At 42.1% G+C, this 18,085-nt stretch overlaps 1 protein-coding gene across 1 annotated transcript in view; it reads left to right on the forward strand.

The window, feature by feature from the left end:
• Dnah7 (dynein axonemal heavy chain 7) overlaps positions 1 to 18,085 on the forward strand; it is a 257,387-nt gene that overhangs the window by 81,899 nt on the left and 157,403 nt on the right. Inside the window, exons 20-22 of the mRNA XM_042259698.2 lie at positions 5,295 to 5,488; positions 7,124 to 7,322; positions 11,031 to 11,171. Coding sequence (XP_042115632.2) covers positions 5,295 to 5,488; positions 7,124 to 7,322; positions 11,031 to 11,171 — 534 coding nt within the window. The remainder of the gene's footprint in view (positions 1 to 5,294; positions 5,489 to 7,123; positions 7,323 to 11,030; positions 11,172 to 18,085) is intronic.

Below are 18,085 nucleotides of genomic sequence, written 5' to 3' on the forward strand. Positions count from 1 at the left end.
CCTACCTCAAAGCCCGATGACCTGAGTTTGATCCCTGGGATCCATACGGTGGAAGGAGGGAACCAACTTCCACAGGTTGTGCTATGACCTCCAAGTACACATGGTGCTGGCTCATTTATGTCAACACAACACAAGCCAGAGTCATCAGAGATCAGGGAGGCTCAGCTGAGAAAATGCCTCCATAAGACAGGGCTATAGGCAAGCCTGGAGGGCATGCTCTTAATTAGTGAGTGATGGGGGAGGGCCCAGCCCATTTTGGGTGGTTCCGTCAGCAGGCTGGTGGTCCTGGGTTCTATAAGAAAGCAGGCTGAGCAAGCCATGGGGCCCAAGCCAGTAAGCACCGTCCCCCCATGGCCTCTGCATCAGCTCCTCCCTCCAGGTCCCCACGCCATTTGAGCTCCTGTTCTGACTTCTTCCAATGATGAACAGTGATGTGGAAGTGTAAGCCAGATAAACCCTTTCCTCCCCAATTTGCTTTTGGCCATGGGGTTTCAGCACAGCGATAATAATCCTGAGACACACATTGTGGCATAGACATGCCCTCCTCAACTTTAACGGAATAAAACCGATAACATGTCTCATTCTCCTCCTCCCCAGTCTCTCTCTGCCCGCCATGGGTGGGAGAAGAAATGAAGTGTGGTTTTAAATGTGTGTGTGGAGGGGAGGGTATAGGCATTGTCCTAACCACTTCAAACACGTTCTCTAACCTGAGTGTCCCACCAACTTTGAGAAAGACCCCTCTTCCCCATTTTAAAACACGGAGATGAAACAAGTGATACAAGATTGCACAGGCACTCAGGAGAAGAGGGCAGGATTGAAAGCAGTGTGTCTGTCTCCCTGGGGGCCTTGTGCTACCCGAGGCCGTCTTCCCCATGTCTCTCTGCTCCCGAGTTATCTTCCAGATGTGTAAAGATGGCTTCCCCATAAGCAAACATATGCAGACCATTTGGAAGTGTGTATTTGAATCAGAGCTATTGACCTCTCTGGCTGAGGAGGATGACCTCAGGAATTTAGAATAGCTCCAGCAGATCTAATGTAAAATGCCCCCAAATCTGAAGCTTTTGTTTTGGATTTATGATTTTCAGATTTAAGATGTTCAGCCAATAAGGCCTAAGGAAATATTATACAGTAAGGACTAAGCAAATATTATACAACCCAAAAAGCTTTGAAATATAAAACATGTCTGTTCCTAAGTGTTTCCGATGGGAGATGTTTAACTTACCAGCTCTATCTGAACGTCTATTGTCCCAGAATTTTTTGATTTGTTGTTGTTGTTCATTGATTATATTTATTGAACAAAAATAAGTTATTCTAAACTGCTTTCAAATATCAGATAATAACTTTGACACATCAGATGTGATAAACTACCTGAGTTTCCACTGAACAGTTATTGTTAATTTGTGAAAGAAAATCTTCACTTTTATTAGCAATAATTCCTTTTTTTTTGTTTAAGAGAATGACGTTTTTTCCAGAAGGTGGCGCTCAAAGAACACTATTTTGGATTTTAGATTTAGGAGCATGAGAATGCTAGTCCGCCCTGCATGACTTGCACATTTAAAAATTATGGTCTGAGTTTGTCACCGTGTGTGTGTGTGTGTGTGTGTGTGTGTGTGTGTGAGAGAGAGAGAGAGAGAGAGAGAGAGAGAGAGAGAGAGAGAGGTGTGGGGAGAGATAGTGTTTAATGTCTATTTGAAGCACAAAAACGTGAGAATTATCATAAAATGTTTTTGAAAATTGGAGATTACTCATCCTTGTTCCATACTTTTGTTTTATTGATAAAATGGCTATTAATGATAGTTATTTCTTTCTACTAAATTGTTGTGTTTCTAAGTTACATCATCCTAGTTCAAAGCAAAGCAGAACACGTCATCCTTTCCTCCATGATCTCATTACTAACAAAGCCCGGAGTATGAGAGGGCTGCGATCTTGGCACGTGGGAGGCAGAGGCCCAGCCGGAGTTCAAGGAGTCTGTAGAGCAAGTCTGAGGTCAGAAACAAACAAGAAAGAAGAAAAGCCGAAAGCACAGTAACAAAAAACATGTATTTGAGATTCTTGAAAAAGAATAAAGTTCTCAGCGGGGCAGTGGTGGCGCAGGCCTTTGATCCCAGCACTCGGGAGGCAGAGGCAGGCGGATCTCTGTGAGTTCGAGGCCAGCCTGGGCTACAGAGCGAGTTCCAGGACAGGCTCCAAAGCTACACAGAGAAACCCTGTCTCAAAAAACAAACAAAAAGAATAAAGTTCTCCTTTTGCTGGTGCTGGGAATTGAAGCTAGGGCCCTGAACATGCTCGATCAGTGACTTATCCGTAAGCTCCATCTCCAGGCCTAGAATGAAATTCTTACATGAAACTGTTTACCGCTGATCATTTTGGGTTACCTTTTAGCCTTTGGTTGAGTACAATTCAAAAAATAAGTAATTGAGTTAATCTTAAAACTCAGTGTTTCCTCTTAAAGTGTCGGCCTCTTATTTTAATTTCAAGCAACCTTCCTAGAATCTCCTGCTCTATCAAAAGATGCCTGCTGGGTTCTCAGGAGCTTGGACGCACGGTCTGATTGAGATTTCTATTATGTTTTAGCGCCTCCGCCCCTTACATATTTTAAGTTTATTTTGGAAAGAACTCTACTTTTGCTACTGGTGAACACCAAGACTGAGAACAGACTTGGATAATATGAGTCATGTGCTAGAAAAACAGAGAGGAAGCAGGGATGCGCGGTATCCCATCACATGTTAGGAAAGCAGAGAGGAAGCAGGGGTGCGCAGTATCCCATCACATGTTAGAAAAGCAGAGAGGAAGCAGGGATGCGCAGTATCCCATCACATGTTAGAAAAGCAGAGAGGAAGCAGGGGTGCGCAGTATCCCATCACATATTAGAAAAGCAGAGAGGAAGCAGGGATGCGCAGTATCCCATCACATGTTAGAAAAGCAGAGAGGAAGCAGGGGTGCGCGGTATCCCATCACATGTTAGAAAAGCAGAGAGGAAGCAGGGGTGCGCAGCTCAGGACAGCACTTGCTATAGGGGCATAGAGGCCTGAAATCCGTCCTTGTTTGCACAGAGGAAGCTGGAGGCTGTGCTGTGCCCTGTAGCCCCACACAGGAGAGGGGGGCAGAGATAGGTGGAAACCTGGGGCTTGTGGGTAGCCTCAAAATCAGTGTGGGCAGCTCCCAATGATGAAACCAGGTCAACACAGGTTGACCTCTGTGCTCCTCACACAGGCACACTTGTGTATAGACAGAGAGAGAGAGAGAGAGAGAGAGAGAGAGAGAGAGAGAGAGAGAGAGAGAGAAGAGGAAAAGAGGGGAAATGAGTTTTACTTAAAACTCAAGATCATATTTTTATATATAAATCCAGTGGCTAGTGTGCAGCTCCTTTGAGAAGTCAGTAAACAATTTTTTTCAATGCCTGAGTTCTTAAGATTAGCTTTTGGTTATAATTCTTGAGACCAGCAGCCAGAGAGCTCCCTTTGAAATGCTTGATTCGCTGTGTCACTTTGAAGCAAACCACCTGTGATGACACTTGCGTGTGCTTAATGTCAGGATCCCCAGCTCGAGAGGCAGAGCAGTCTTGTCTCCAGAAAGTTCAGGAGAGCACACCTTACCTCAGTCCCCCAGTAAGCATCAGTAAGCAGAGGGACAATGTAGACAGACACAGCCTGGTTGTTTCCAAAATCTCTCTAGGAAACCTTCCCACACTCAAACACTCTTCTAAATTTATTTTATTTTATTTTTGGTTTTTTGAGATAGGGTTTCTCTGTGTAGCTTATTGCCTTTCCTGGATCTCACTCTGTAGACCAGGCTGGTCTCGAACTCACAGAGATCCGCCTGGCTCTGCCTCCCGAGTGCTGGGATTAAAGGCGTGCGCCGCTGCTGCTGCCGCCGCCGCCGCCGCCGCCGCCGCCACCACCACCTGGCTAAACACTTATTTTTTTTTTTAATCTATAATTATAAAACCCAGGGCTAGTGTTTGTTCCCTGTTGTTAATAACAATACTCAAAATAATAATAATTATGCTGCCTTGAAGTTTGTAGTGCTTTCCCTCAAGAATAAAGGACCAAAGGTGTGTCTCACACTATGCTCTTCACGCCCACCCTTCCTGTGAGTTCAGATAGCACAGTCTCTCTCTCTCCTTCTCTCTCTTCCTGTTTCTCCTTACAGTGGAAGTTGGGAACACCATGGCTTAAAGGTAGAGCCAACATGACCTTTACGTGAAAGAACTTGGCAGGCATAGAATATTCAAGACTATTTTTTAGAGATAAATGCCTTAAAAAGTTCCCATCATCTTCATTCTGCTAAAATTCTATAAAAATCTCATTGCAATCGTTAAAATCTATTACAGTCTCAAGTATAATGTAACTAGAAATAAAATTAATAACCAGTATCGTTGCATGCCACGTGGGTAGTTTTTTACTCAACTTCACACAAACTAGATTCATTGGAAAGAGGGAGCCTCCACTGAGGAACTGCCTCCATCAGACTGGCCTGTGGCTGTGATTGTCGGGTATTTTCTTGAGTAATGATTGCTGTGGGAGGGTCCAGCTCACTGTGGTTGGTGCCACCCTGGCTCACATGGTCCTGCCTTGTATGAGAAAGCAGCCTGAGCAAGCCACTAGGAATAAGCCAGGAAGCAGCTCTCCTCTGTGGGCTCAGCTTTCAGTTCCTGCTTCCAGGCTTCATTTTGAGTTCCTTCCTCGGTTTCCCTCAATGGTGGACTGCCACCTGAAAGTATAAGATGCTAAACAACTGTCTCGCATATCCAGAGGGCCTAGTCCAGTCCCATGGGGGCTCCACAACTATTGGTCCACAGTTCATGGGTTTCCACTAGTTTGACTGGCCATCTCTGTATGTTTTTCCCATCATGAGCTCAATGTCCCTTGCTTATAGAATCACACCTCTCTCTCTATCAATTGGTTCATGAACAGGCTTTTTGGAGCCCAATGCCTAAGGAGGGACACCTTGTGCAGCCTTGGTGCAGGGGGAGGGGCTTGGACCTGACTCAGTTGAATGTACCAGGCTCTGCTCCCCATGGGAGACCTTGACTTGGAGAAGGTGGGAATGGGGGGCCTTGGCGGGGGAGACTGGGGGATGGGAAGAGGAAGGACAGGGAAATCTGTGGTTGGTATGTAAGATGAATAGACAATTTCTTAATAATAAAAATTTAAAAAATTTAAATTTAAATTTAAGAAAAGAAGGAAAGCATAAGATGAGCTACATCCTTTCCCCCCTGAGTTGCTTCTGGTCATCCTGTTCATCCCAACAACAGAAGACTGAGGCGAGTGCTGTTTACCTCTTGTTTTTAGAATAAGCATGTCCTGGCGGTTGTGACTATTGAGAGAATGCTGGAAAGGCTGAAAAAGTCCAATGAACTCCTGGAGCTCATTCTCAAAGGGCTGAATGAGTACTTGGAAAAGAAACGCCTCTTCTTCCCCAGGTTCTTCTTCTTGTCCAACGATGAGCTCCTTGAGATACTGTCGGAGACTAAGGATCCTACTCGGTAAGTGTTGTCCATGCCGGGACGCTCGGCTACATTCATCTGTTCAGATTTAATACTTTGGAATAGGAGAGAACATAAATAATTATGGGTAACTATGCTCATGTAAACTTTCTACAAGAATATTCTAAACATTATTAGCAATTATAGGTTGCTATCGGTTATTGAAAACATACATAATGTCTCTGCAGATGTATTCCTGACTGCGATGAACCTTGGAGTGGAATTCCTATTTCATCACATATTTTCTTAAGACTTTCAGAACACATCACTCTTCCACATCACACTGATCTTTTCACCCACATTCAAATTACATCAATCAACGCTTGCCATCATGGTGCTTTATGGCTTGCTCTGGTCTCAGAGATGGGCCATTCTCAAGTCTAACATGACTAGGAATGACGGTATTAACTAGCATATTTTAGGTGGGTGTTGTTTTTTAGTTTTATAATAAGCACATTCTAACCGTTGTAGCTATTGAGGGGATGCTGGAGAGGAGTGGCAGTCGGCTTCCCTGTTCCTTCTTCCTCTGAGCTCTCTGCCAGCCTCCTCCCTTATGTGCCATTCTGTCTGCTTAGACTATTCCTTGAATGTCCACACGGCTTCTTTGTCTGTCTCTTGGAGGTCTTTATGGACAACTGCACCAACATTTACCATTCAGGGAAGTCTTTCACATCCCCTGTATTTAAAATGCCATGCCTCCGACACCCAGCATCTCTGACTGTTCTTCCCAGGGGTGTGTCTGTGGCTCATTTCCCTTTGCATATTTGTTATCACAGACACGGTCTGCAATAGACTTCTCCTCCTGTAGTGGATCACAAGCTCCACAGTGGCAAAGGGTTTCCACTCGGGTTTTTGTTTTTTTTTTTTTTTTTTTTTTTTTTTTTTTTTTTTTTGGTTTTCCGAGACAGGGTTTCTCTGTGTAGCTTTGCGCCTTTTCCTGGAACTCACTTGGTAGTCCAGGCTGGCCTCGAACTCACAGAGATCCACCTGGCTCTGCCTCCCGAGTGCTGGGATTAAAGGCGGTGCGCCACCACCGCCCGGCTTTTGTTTTTGTTTTTAATCGAACATTTCTCAGTCCTTAGGAAAGAATCTGATCTAAAGCAGCAGGGAATCAATGTTCTTATCAAACAATTTTGTTTATTGTATGTCTTGTGCCTACACAGAAAGAGTCACAGAGTGTAAATGAATAAGATAACCAAGGCTCCCATTTCCATCGGAATCTTATTCACTGCTTCTTTTTGCCCATTTAAAGATGAGTGCAGCCGGAAATGTGCCAGTGAGGTGTTAGTCACAGTCTGTGTCATAGTGGCTGGAAAGACGGCGGGCATGCCAGGCCTGTTGAACTGCTAACCTAGTCTGTGAGTTTCAGGATCGTCCGAGAGCCCACTTGGAATGGCTATGTGCGTTGGAAGACTGGCTTACAGTGCTTGCAGGCCTGCTAGGCTGCCGTAGCCAACACCAGCTCATCTATTGTGCTACTCTTAACATCTTTCAACTCATTTTATTGAAAACAAACATATACCTATTACTTTGTACACATTTATAGATTTTAAGCAAAGGTTAGTGTACAAAGGGAACCCTGACATGTTAGGAACTATATTACTTTGATCAGTTGTTTCACTTTTTTCCCCACAGAGTGCAGCCTCACCTGAAGAAATGCTTCGAAGGAATTGCGAAGGTCGAATTTACAGAGACTTTAGATATTACACACATGAAGAGCAGTGAAGGAGAAGTTGTGGAACTCGTAGATACCATTTCAACAGCCAAAGCCAGGGGTCAAGTGGAGAAGTGGCTGGTTGAGCTAGAGAGAGTTATGATTAAGTCCATTCACAAGGTAACGGGCTATGTTTACTATTTTTAGAAAAAAGGATGGACTATTTATGTTGCTGCAAATATGTCTTTGATAAGTGGACTTTTGGGTAGGAACTGAGGCATAAATGACTACTCAAAGTCTAGTTGATAATTTGTTAGTTAGTTGTTGCTATGACAGGATATTTTGACAAAACTGTTTAAAGAAAGAAGGGCTTTTGTTTAGTTTGGTTTTGTTTTGAGCTCACAGTTTGAAGGGATACAGTCCGTCATAACACGGAAGAGTGCTGGTACTCCGTTCACTTCCTCATTTCATTGCACTGTTGGAGACATTAATTCAAATTGAGGTGTCTGATGTCACTATGTGTGATAACGTTATAATCCTAAATAAATCTATTGGCAAATGTACATAAAATCATTTAGACCCTCTCCATTTCACCCTTTTTCTGAGTTACAGCCCGGTGAATGTCCCTTTGCATATGCCTGTTTTCATTGACTGAGTCATTTAGTTAATTGTGATAACTAATCTGTATGAGCTCCAGGCCAGAGAGGATGAGTTTTACTTGGTCAGTATTGATAAATATTGACAAGCAACATGGTTGCTTATATTGCTGTTAGCAACGTAGCTGAATTCCAGTAACCACTGATTAGCAGCGTTAGGTTCCATGGCTTGTTTGATGACATGATACGCGGAGACGGCTGGGTATCGTGGGTGTACCCATTACTATTCAGCTTCCCATTTAATTCCAGTTGGCAGAATGCTTACAGGAAATAATGCGGTTGTCGCTTCAGCATTAAAATATGGTGACAAGAAATTGTGGAGAAAATGAGCATCTTTTCAAAATGTTCACGTGTAAATTTTTATTAGTAAAATACATAAGCAAATGTGATATAAACACTACAAATAGGAGATATGTATATTATTTGTATTTGCATGCTTGAGAGGGTGTTTTATATATATATTATATATACATGGTGTAAATGAGTATAGCGGATGCTACCTTGAGTACTGTAGAAACTTTACATAACTGCATTTCTCTTCGTTAGACTATGCAGAATCCATTTGTATAACTTAAATTTTAGTCCCTTCTTGGTCCCTACAGTGTCCTTCTGGAACTCACGTACTCCATCTTCTCTGCTGTGCTTTTCTACCCTTTTTCCTTTCGCTATTTTGTTTTTATTCATTTTTTTAAATTTTGAGGTTATAGTTTTCCTTTTTTTTCCCTTCCAAGCTCTCCCATTTATGCACCCCCCCCCCCGCCCCCGCCAGTACCCACCTTGCTCTCCTCCAGATACCGTTGTTTTTAGCTAAATCTCATTTTTAACTAAATCAAGACTCGGGAGCCAGATGCTGGGGTGAAAGGCTGCTAGCTCAGAGAGGCAGAGAAAGCACCCAGCTGACGTTTCTCCTCTGCCAGCGTCCCAGAAAGAGAACTTCCTCCTACGCAGTCTCAAACAAAACTACTCCAACTCAATGCCCCTCCCTTCTACTTCCTGTGTGTCTCTCTATCCACCCTCCTGACTCCCTCTTACTCTCTATGGTTTTTCCTGTCAACTGGTTGCTTGCTCCACCTCTTAATCTGTGGTTGACTTTAATTTATTAATTTACAGTATTCAAGCAGAAAGCTCTTGGAGTGTGCTGGGGCTGAGCCACACCACAACTAGAAACAGGTTTTTCCAGTAAATAATGCAGTCTTGGGGTTCACAGTGTGATCAGATATCCTGGAACAAAATTCAATACCTTTTTTCTTTAGTTTTTTTCTAATATTTAATCTTCTTTAATTGTTGTTTTGTGTGTGTGTGTGTGTGTGTGTGTGTGTGTGTGTGTGTGTGTGTATCTAAATACATAAATACAATCTGCTCAGTCTGTTTGATGTTACTCATATGTATGCTTTCAGGGATGATCATTTGGCCTTGGATAACCAGTTAATATGCTCCTCTCTGAAGAAGACTGTGTGTCCTGCTCTCAACAGGAATTTGCTGTCTGTAGTTCTTCATGTAGGGCTGAGGCTGTGGGCTTTCCCCCCTTACTCATTAGCGTGTCCACTGGTGTTATTCTTGTTCAGGTTGTGTTTAGGCAGCCGTGTTGGAGAGACCTCCTGTCTAGGCATCACAATCTCACAGCAAACTATCTGTTCTACTGGCCCTTGCATTCTCTCTGCCACCTCTTCCACAATGATCGCTGAGCCTTAAATGCAGAAGTTGAGTGGTAGATATATCAGTTGGGACTGGGCTCCACAACTCTGAATTTTGATCATTTATGAGTTTTTATCTCCATTTGTTGACAAGAGAAGTTACCTTGCTGAGGGGTGAGAACTGCACTTCATACTTATCTGTGAGTAAAAGGGTAAACATTTAGAATATAGTTAGTTAGGGATTATGCTGGTTTCGTAAAGTGGCAGCTGCAGATTCCCCTCCAGGATCTAGTCCCAGGTAGCTGGTTAGGTTTTCAGTACCGGCAATGATTTCTTTCACGCTGAAGAGGGCCTTAAGTCAACTTAGAGAGTTGTTGGTTACCGTCAATGTATGCATATTACCGTCAATGTATACATGTCACTACCGTACCCTTAGGGATGTCTTGCCATGCTGGTCATTGATGTGGTCTATAGGCCTCACAGCTGGGGAGCTCCTTCAGAAACTTGCATGGCAGCACCTGGTACCATCAGGACTAGTCTTTGGGGAGGAGGCTTTCAGGTTAAGTTAAGCCTGGATCCTGTGTCTGAAGTGCCTGGTGTCTTTGTTGTTTCTTCCATTGTTTAGCTGTTTGCTTTCATCTGTACTGCCTGTGGTTTAGTTTGGGGCCAGTCTGGTCTACAGAGCAAGTTCCAGGACAGCCAAGGCTGTACAAAGAAACACATTATGGAAAAAACAATGTTGTTATCATTAGCAGTTACCTCTTGGCATTGGCACTGTTCTATAAATATCCAGCTAAACCAGTAGTCTAGAAAGTTTTAAGTTGTTATATATTTCTCTGGAAACTCTAATTTTGACAGTCCCTTCTGAAATTTAAACACCGAAGTCAATGTCATTTCTCAGAGGATGTTGCTATTTTTGGTTGGTTTATATGACAGGGAGAGTGTTTCTCATTGATATCTTGTAGAAAAAGTAGATGTATCAGCCCACTGAAAATGTGTAACAAAGAACATAAGTTAGACTTTGTGGCTTTGTAGCCTTCACTTTTCTATAAAAGACTGTCCATCTGTCCCATATGTCCCCTTGCCTTGTGTATCATCATGCCTATGTCCAGAGAAGGGATTAAGGTCTGGAATGCAGGTGGCAGGCAGTTAGAGGACAGTGCAGCCTGTCTCTGTGTGTACACACACAGGGGATTGCACAGAGAACAGATTTAACTGGAAAAAAAATCATGTGCCACAACTTTGGTGGCTCTCATTTTAAAATTACTTGAATTTATACTTCGTATCAAAATTGTGCAAATTTGTCCAACCCAAATGTATCTATGATATCTTTGGCTAAAAGTAATCAAATAATAATTTGAGAAATGTGGTTTGTACAAACTGATAATGCTCAACAAAGTAATATGTAATATGCCTGCTCATATGAATTAGCTTGTACGCAAGTACACGTTAATTTACTCACATGTTTTATATAACATCAGCTGGATAAAGGTGTTGCAAAAAGTTAAGTGATCTGAGTCAGTTTAGTTTAATCGTTTAGCTCTTCAATGGGTATCTTGTTCTTAGAATGTTCATTTTTACCTTTTGTCTTAAATTAGGTCATTGGAGATGCAATTGCTGCCTATACAAAAAATGAACGAATTAATTGGGTGAGAGAATGGCCCGGACAGACTGTTCTCTGCGTATCTCAAACCTTTTGGACAGTTGAAGTCCAGACCGCTATTGCAAGGGGGCAAGTGGTAAGCTTTGATTACCCACATTTTCCAGAATTTAGAAAATAGTTGTGATATCAGGAACACACTCCCCCTGAAGTACAAAACCAAGATAGTCCGCTAGAAATTACACTTTTTGCTGTAAGCCCAGTCACAGGTTTAAAGAATAAGATAATAGAAAAGATACATTGTTATTCAAGGTTTGTATCTGGAGCGTTTGTTTATTCACATCCCGTGAGAGTCAAGGGGGCTTGAATCTCAGTCTTGTTGCTTGAACATTGTTATGTCTTTACAAACAGAATGGTAACGGGATCAGGGGAGTGACAAAGCTCAGAAATGTCGGGAGGGTATAGAATAACAGAGCGCTCTTTTGTGCCCTGAGTAAAACCACCCTGCACAGAAACAGCATCAGTTCACTTATTCTGACCATTTTTACTTTTAATGTACTGATTTTTGAATACATGAATATTTTGAATTCTGCTTAATACCAAAAATGCAAATATATCTGAGCATATGAGTTTGACATTATCATTTGGATGGCTGCTATTAATTTAAAAAGCAGAATTATATATTACACTCAGCGCAATGCTCTTTTTTTTTTTTTTTTTTTTTTTTTTTTTCTGGATCATTCATCACAGATACTGTGAATGTCTACATTACCCCAGGCTTTCTTTGTGTTGGAAACTGACTCAGCTTGGAAATAACTGGACTGAAAACTTCCTGTTTCCTGTGTAAATTCACTTTATCAGCTTTTGTTTGTCTTTGAGCTTTGGGGAATGTCAGAAAACGTTAGAGAAAGCCTCTTTGGCATATTTTAGTCTGTGTACTGTACTTGAAAATTTGAGACATACTGCAAGTTAGGAATCACATCTGGTGTTGGAAACTTTAAAGAGCCACATTATCTTTTTTGTTTGTTTTTGTTTGTTTGTTTTTTCAGCAATACTATAATAATGTATGTATTAGGCCAGGCAACATTTCAGAGCTCTTTCTGGTTCCTGTAAACTTAAATGGGCAAGTTTTTTCTTTTTAACCCATCAAGTCCGGTTCATATTGCTTGACTACTTCCAGTTGTGAGGCCTCCCCCGGAGTGTAATCTGGATTCCAGTTTGTCACAGTACTGAAGAAAACCAACTCTCCCTCTCCAAGCAGCAATCAAACGCCAATAGCGTCTCGGCTTGGGGGGGTGCGACTCGGTGTTCACCTCCCCTTATACATGCTGGGATTTTATCTGCCCCCTCCTCCACACAGATCCTTAGTCCTGTGTGTGTGTGTGTGTGTGTGTGTGTGTGTGTGTGTGTGTGTGTGTGTGCCTCTTCCACATAGATCCTTAGTCCTGTGTGTGTGTGTGTGCCTCTTCCACATAGATCCTTAGCCCTGTGTGTGTGTGTGTGTGTGTGTGTGTGTGTGCCTCTTCCACATAGATCCTTAGCCCTCTGTGTGTGTGTGTGCCTCTTCCACATAGATCCTTAGCCCTGTGTGTGTGTGTGTGTGTGTGTGTGCCTCTTCCACATAGATCCTTAGTCCTGTGTGTGTGTGTGTGTGTGTGTGTGTGTGTGTGTGTGTGAGAGAGAGAGAGAGAGAGAGAGAGAGAGAGAGAGAGAGAGAGAGAGAGAGAGAGAGAGGAGAGACGGAGGAGAGAGAGAGGGGGGAGAGAGAGAGAGAGAGAGAGAGAGAGAGAGAGAGAGAGAGAGAGAGAGAGAGAGAGAGAGAGAGAGAGAGGAGAGACAGAACTCCCATTTAGGTTGAACACTAGAGTCTGGAGTCTCTTATTCTCTGCATGTTTACCAGTTGTGGTCTCTGTATTAATTACCATCTACTGCAAGAAGCAGCTTCTCTGATGAAGGCTGAGCAGTATACTGATCTATGGCCATGGCAATAAATCATTAGGAGTCATTTTATTGCTAAGTCCACTTAGCAGAATAATAGTAGTGTGTTCTCCCCTGGTGCCATGACTCACCTAGCCACAGATTGTGGCCTCATTAACAGTCTACAGTATGGGTTCCACTTCATGGGCAGGACTTAATCAGCAAGACACTTACTATGTTTGAAATTAGAGTTCAAGTGAGCCAACTTGTAATTGACCAATGGATCAACTGAAACCAGCCAGTTACTGATCCTTAGTTTAAAGCATTGAGTTTTAAATATATTTTTGATGAGAAATTTGATATAGCTTTAGGACACTGTTGGAAACTAAGCAAGTGTTGAAATTTGAGAGGGCTGCTTGTCCTCTTTAGGCAAGCAACTTCCAATGAGGAAGGACGGAGGCACGCATTAAGTCACCCCACCTCACCAACATGTCACTCACTTTTCTGCAGGAAGGACAAAGTATATGGAAACAGGTCAAGGGTTTTCAGGTACCAGAAAGCCAGGGCATAGAGTTTCCGTGACAGCAGTAAGCATGTGTGGTCCCTGGATGTCTCTACCATGAGCATTTAATATTCTGTATTTTGATAATTTTCTCCCAAGGAAGGAGTGGCTTACATTAGAAACTGATGAGCTGGTTGAGTGGCAAAAGACTCTGCCACCACCTGGAGCTTCCTGAAGCTCCAAGTCATGACCATGCCCTACACTGCTGCACCCAGAGCACATGTTCACCTCGGAATCTGTGTTTCCATTTCCCTCTTCAATAAGTGCTGATTGTGAAATGAGACCATGGGAGATATCAGAGCGTCTTTAAAACAGATTGAAGAAAGGTCACTGTTGCTGAGCTCAGGATATTGAAAGTATGGATGTGATTCTGAGTGAGTTTATTGGGGTTGAAAGGTAGAAGGATCCGGGCCTGACAAAAATAATCCAATCCAGATAACACAGTGGCGGTTGCCTTTAGCACCCTCACTCACTATAACAATGTTCACAAGGAATTCATTTTATGCGATGAAAACATTATCATATCAGTTTTTTCCGTTTTTTTCCCCATTTCCTCATTGGTAATATTACATCATTCCTAAAGAGGTTAGTTTTTAATATTTTTGGAGCCAAATTTCAATTCTGACATTATTGTTTTATTGCAGTAAAGTGCATTATTCTAGTACAAATGAATTTCTATGGGCATGTAGTTAGTATGTATACCCAGTATGTCCAAATGTTATACCTCTGTTGTGATAGAATATGAAAACTAAGGAGTCTGAGAGATGCCAAATTGTCCAGATGAGAGGACAATGATAAATCTTATATGATAGGACCCAAAGTGTCTTTACTGATTTAGTTACTAAATATAGTGAAGTTCACTAATTGGATTCAAGAATTTAAACACTTATATGGTTAAACATGGGTGGAACAGAAGTTAAGTTTTAATTACTTAGGAAGCAAATTACTAGCAAATCATTCATGTAAATAATAGAAATGAAATGGTGTTTAAGCCCCGAGAGCTTGAATAAAGAGCTTTTGCAAAAGTAATAATTAAAGTGATAAAAATCTTCAAGGAAGAGTGTCTTGTCTCCAGCTTGGTTCTCTAAACTGTTCACATCCGCAGAAACTGGCTTTTTGGTTTTATTGTTGCCTCTTAACAACAGACCTGAAATAAACTCCTCAGCATACAACATTTATTAAAACTTATGAGAGTGGAGAAATTGGCCACCAGTCTGCTGGAACATATTGACAATTCCCTTAAACACAATATTTTTCATTGATTTTAATTTATATTCATCATAAATTCTCTTCCAGTTTTGAATTTTTTCATCTACTGTAACAGAGACTCTAAAGCAAGCCTGTTCCTTAGAACTTACTTTAGTGCAAGATAAACCAAATTGCTTGGCATTATTTATTATTATTTTATTATTATTATTTATTATCATTATTGTTGTTATTATCATCATTCTTATTTCTTTGCTCTTTTTTGTTGTTATAAGAAATACCAGAAGATAGGTACTATTGTCTGTTGTTTTCTCTCTTTTGGGGGCCTGCCACCCACCTCCCAAATAAATCAATGTCTGGCCTTAGCTTGGCTTAGTTTCTTGCCAGCTTTCCTTTAAAGTATTTTGTCTACCTTTCTGCCTCTGGCTTTTCCCATTCTTTTACTTCTGTAAGAGTATACTTACTCTGTGGCTGGCTGTGTGGCTGGGAGGCTGGGTGCCTGGCCCTCGAGTCTTCCTCCCTCTCTGGCTGCTCCTTCTTTTCATTCCTCCATCTCTTTCCTTCTCCCTCCTTCCAGATTTCTCCTTCTATTTATCCTTTCTCTGGCCTTGCTATTTTCTGTTCAGCTCTTTATTATACCATCAGGGGTTTTAGACAGGCACAGTAACACAGCTTCACAGTAAACAAAAGTAACACACCTTAAAATAATATTCCCCAACAAGATACTTCATACAGAGAAGAGGTTTACTTCTATTACGTCTGTAGGCTACAAGTCCAAGACTTAGGCAGTCCTATCTAGTTGTGGTGACTCTGATGAGGACCTTCTGGTTATATCACAACATGGCGAATGGCATCGTGGCTACAGAGTGAACAAGAGGAAGAGACATAGCATGAAAAAAACAACAGGGACTGGCAAGAGACCAAGCTCCCCTTTCAATACCAACCTGTGTCAGCATTCCGCCTCTCTGACAAAATGCCTGAGATAACCAGCTTAGAGGGGGAGGTTGGTTTGGGCTCAGGGAAAAAAGAGAGAGGGAGAGGAAGAAGAAGAGGGGAGAAAGAAAAAAAGGAAAGGGAGTAGAGAAAGAAGGGGATTGTGTCCACTGTACCTTTGAAGGACACACCCTACTAATCTACTTCCTTTAATAAGTCCTACCTCTTGGAGTTTTCAACACTGCCCAGCAATGCCATCACCAACAACCAAGCCCTCCGAGGAACCCTTCAATCCATTCTCACAGGAATGAGTCCAATTCCACACGCTTGTTTAATCCCTCAGAGGGTGATGTTCGCAACCTGGTTGCTATCCACGAGGCTCTGCACAGCTTCCACTGGCTCATCTCTGCCACAGTGGAGCTCAAGCCTCCAGCACACAAACTATCGAGGGACACATGCACATCATATTTCAACCATGATACTGGTATTTCAAACTTCCTGTAGCAAGCTCATGGAAGAATGCTTGGAGGACCCTTGAGATCCAAAGGAGAAAGGTGGCCCAAGAGTCTCGCCACTTCCCGGTGTCACTTTCCCTGTCTGTCTCTCCTCTCTACAAGTTTCTGTTGACAGGACAACATTTTTCAGTAGCTTGGAGTGACAGACTCACAGTTGACCAAGTCTAGGGTCCAAGTGGAGTTTTCTTGTCCTGAGAGCCCACTCCCAAATAACCAATCAGATTCTTATTATTAATTATAAATGATTGGCTGATAGCTCAGGCTTATTACTAACTAGCTCTTACAACTTAAATTAACCCATTTCTTTTATTTTATGTGCTGCCATGAGGCTCGTGGCATTTACCTCTTCACCATGTCTTGCTTTCTCTCCACCTGGCTGGCAACTCTTCTGACTCCACTCTTCCTCTTCCCATCATCCTTAGTTTGTTTGTCTCACCTATACTTCCTGCCTGGCTGCTGGTCAGTCAGCTTTTTATTAAACCAATTTGAGTGACAAATCTTTACAGTATACAAAAGGATTATTCCACAGCATTTTCCCCCTTTTGTCTAATTGAGAAGGAAGGTTTTAATTTTAACATAGTCATTATATACAAAAAAATTATATACAACAAAAACAGTTATTAAGAAAAATTACTGTTACAATATCCAGTTGATTTATATTTGGCAAATTTAGAGAAAATACCCAATTATCTATCATATCTTAGTGAGTCTAAAGTTTTGTACTTAATTTGCTTTCTGGCCTAACTAAGGAAAACTTCAAGTCTAATTATTTAGTCTTTAATTCCAACAAAGACCGCAGAAGGACGTAATACTACCTAACAACAGGGACATCTGGCTGCTTGGACAGTCATCCAAAGTTCTTCTAAAACACTGGGGCATCAAACTTTGGCCTACTGGTCTAGTATATCTGACAGACTTCTCTGTGAAGCAGGGAATTTTGAAGGACTTCAGAGGCAAGGATAGTTTCTTTGCCCAGTAGCTAGCTTTTGCCACAAAGAAAGCAAACTTCATATGGAGTTTCTTCGATGCCCATCATCTTCTCTGAAGTAGATTGGTGCTGTCAGACGCAGACATGTCTCACTGTCATGAAAAGCCTTAGGTTATTAAACGTTTTAAATGCCATATTCTGTAAGTCTTTGAAGTGTTTGATGACCATCTGTCTATCTAAATATATCTGTGTATATCCTTGAAAACATACCTAACATGACTATAAGTTTGACTATTATTGATTACTATAACCAGTATTTTTAATTTTACATTATATTTTAAATGAGCTTCATATCACAATACCCCAAACAAGAGTAGAAATATACATACAGTATAATAGAAATAACTTTAAATTTGTAGCAATAAACTAAAATACATACCAATGTAAAATATTTTGAGATTAATAGTTATTTTTTGATTAAAGTAGATTCAGTAATTGTAGTGGGTAGCCATTCCAGCTTGGTTCTGGAAGTTCCAACCCCCATTGAGACTCTGGCAACTGTCACGCCTACGAGGCGGGGCGAGGGGAGGCGCCTGGGGACCCTAGAGCTGGATGGGCCAGCGCTCGCTCTGGGCGCTCTCTCGGTGCCGGAACGCTGACCGGTGCAGATTGACTGTGCAGAGCTCCAGAGAACACCGCTAGACTGCATTACACCTTCCCCAGAGCGAGCGCTGGCCCATCCAGCTCTCGGGTCCCCAGGCGCCTCCCCTCGCCCCGCCTCGTAGGCGTGACAGTTGCCAGAGTCTCAATGGGGGTTGGAACTTCCAGAACCAAGCTGGAATGGCTACCCACTACAAGTAATCTATCCTTTTATCTCATCATTTCTATAATATATCCCCCTTCTTTCTTTCAGAAAGAGATCTTTGAACTTAACTCCTTTGTTTAGTTTTTCTTTCATGGCCACTATCAATAACAACTTGTAACCAACCCCC

The sequence above is a fragment of the Peromyscus maniculatus genome, chromosome 13 (genome assembly GCF_049852395.1).
Source record: "Peromyscus maniculatus bairdii isolate BWxNUB_F1_BW_parent chromosome 13, HU_Pman_BW_mat_3.1, whole genome shotgun sequence".
NCBI classification, from domain to species: domain Eukaryota; kingdom Metazoa; phylum Chordata; class Mammalia; order Rodentia; family Cricetidae; genus Peromyscus; species Peromyscus maniculatus.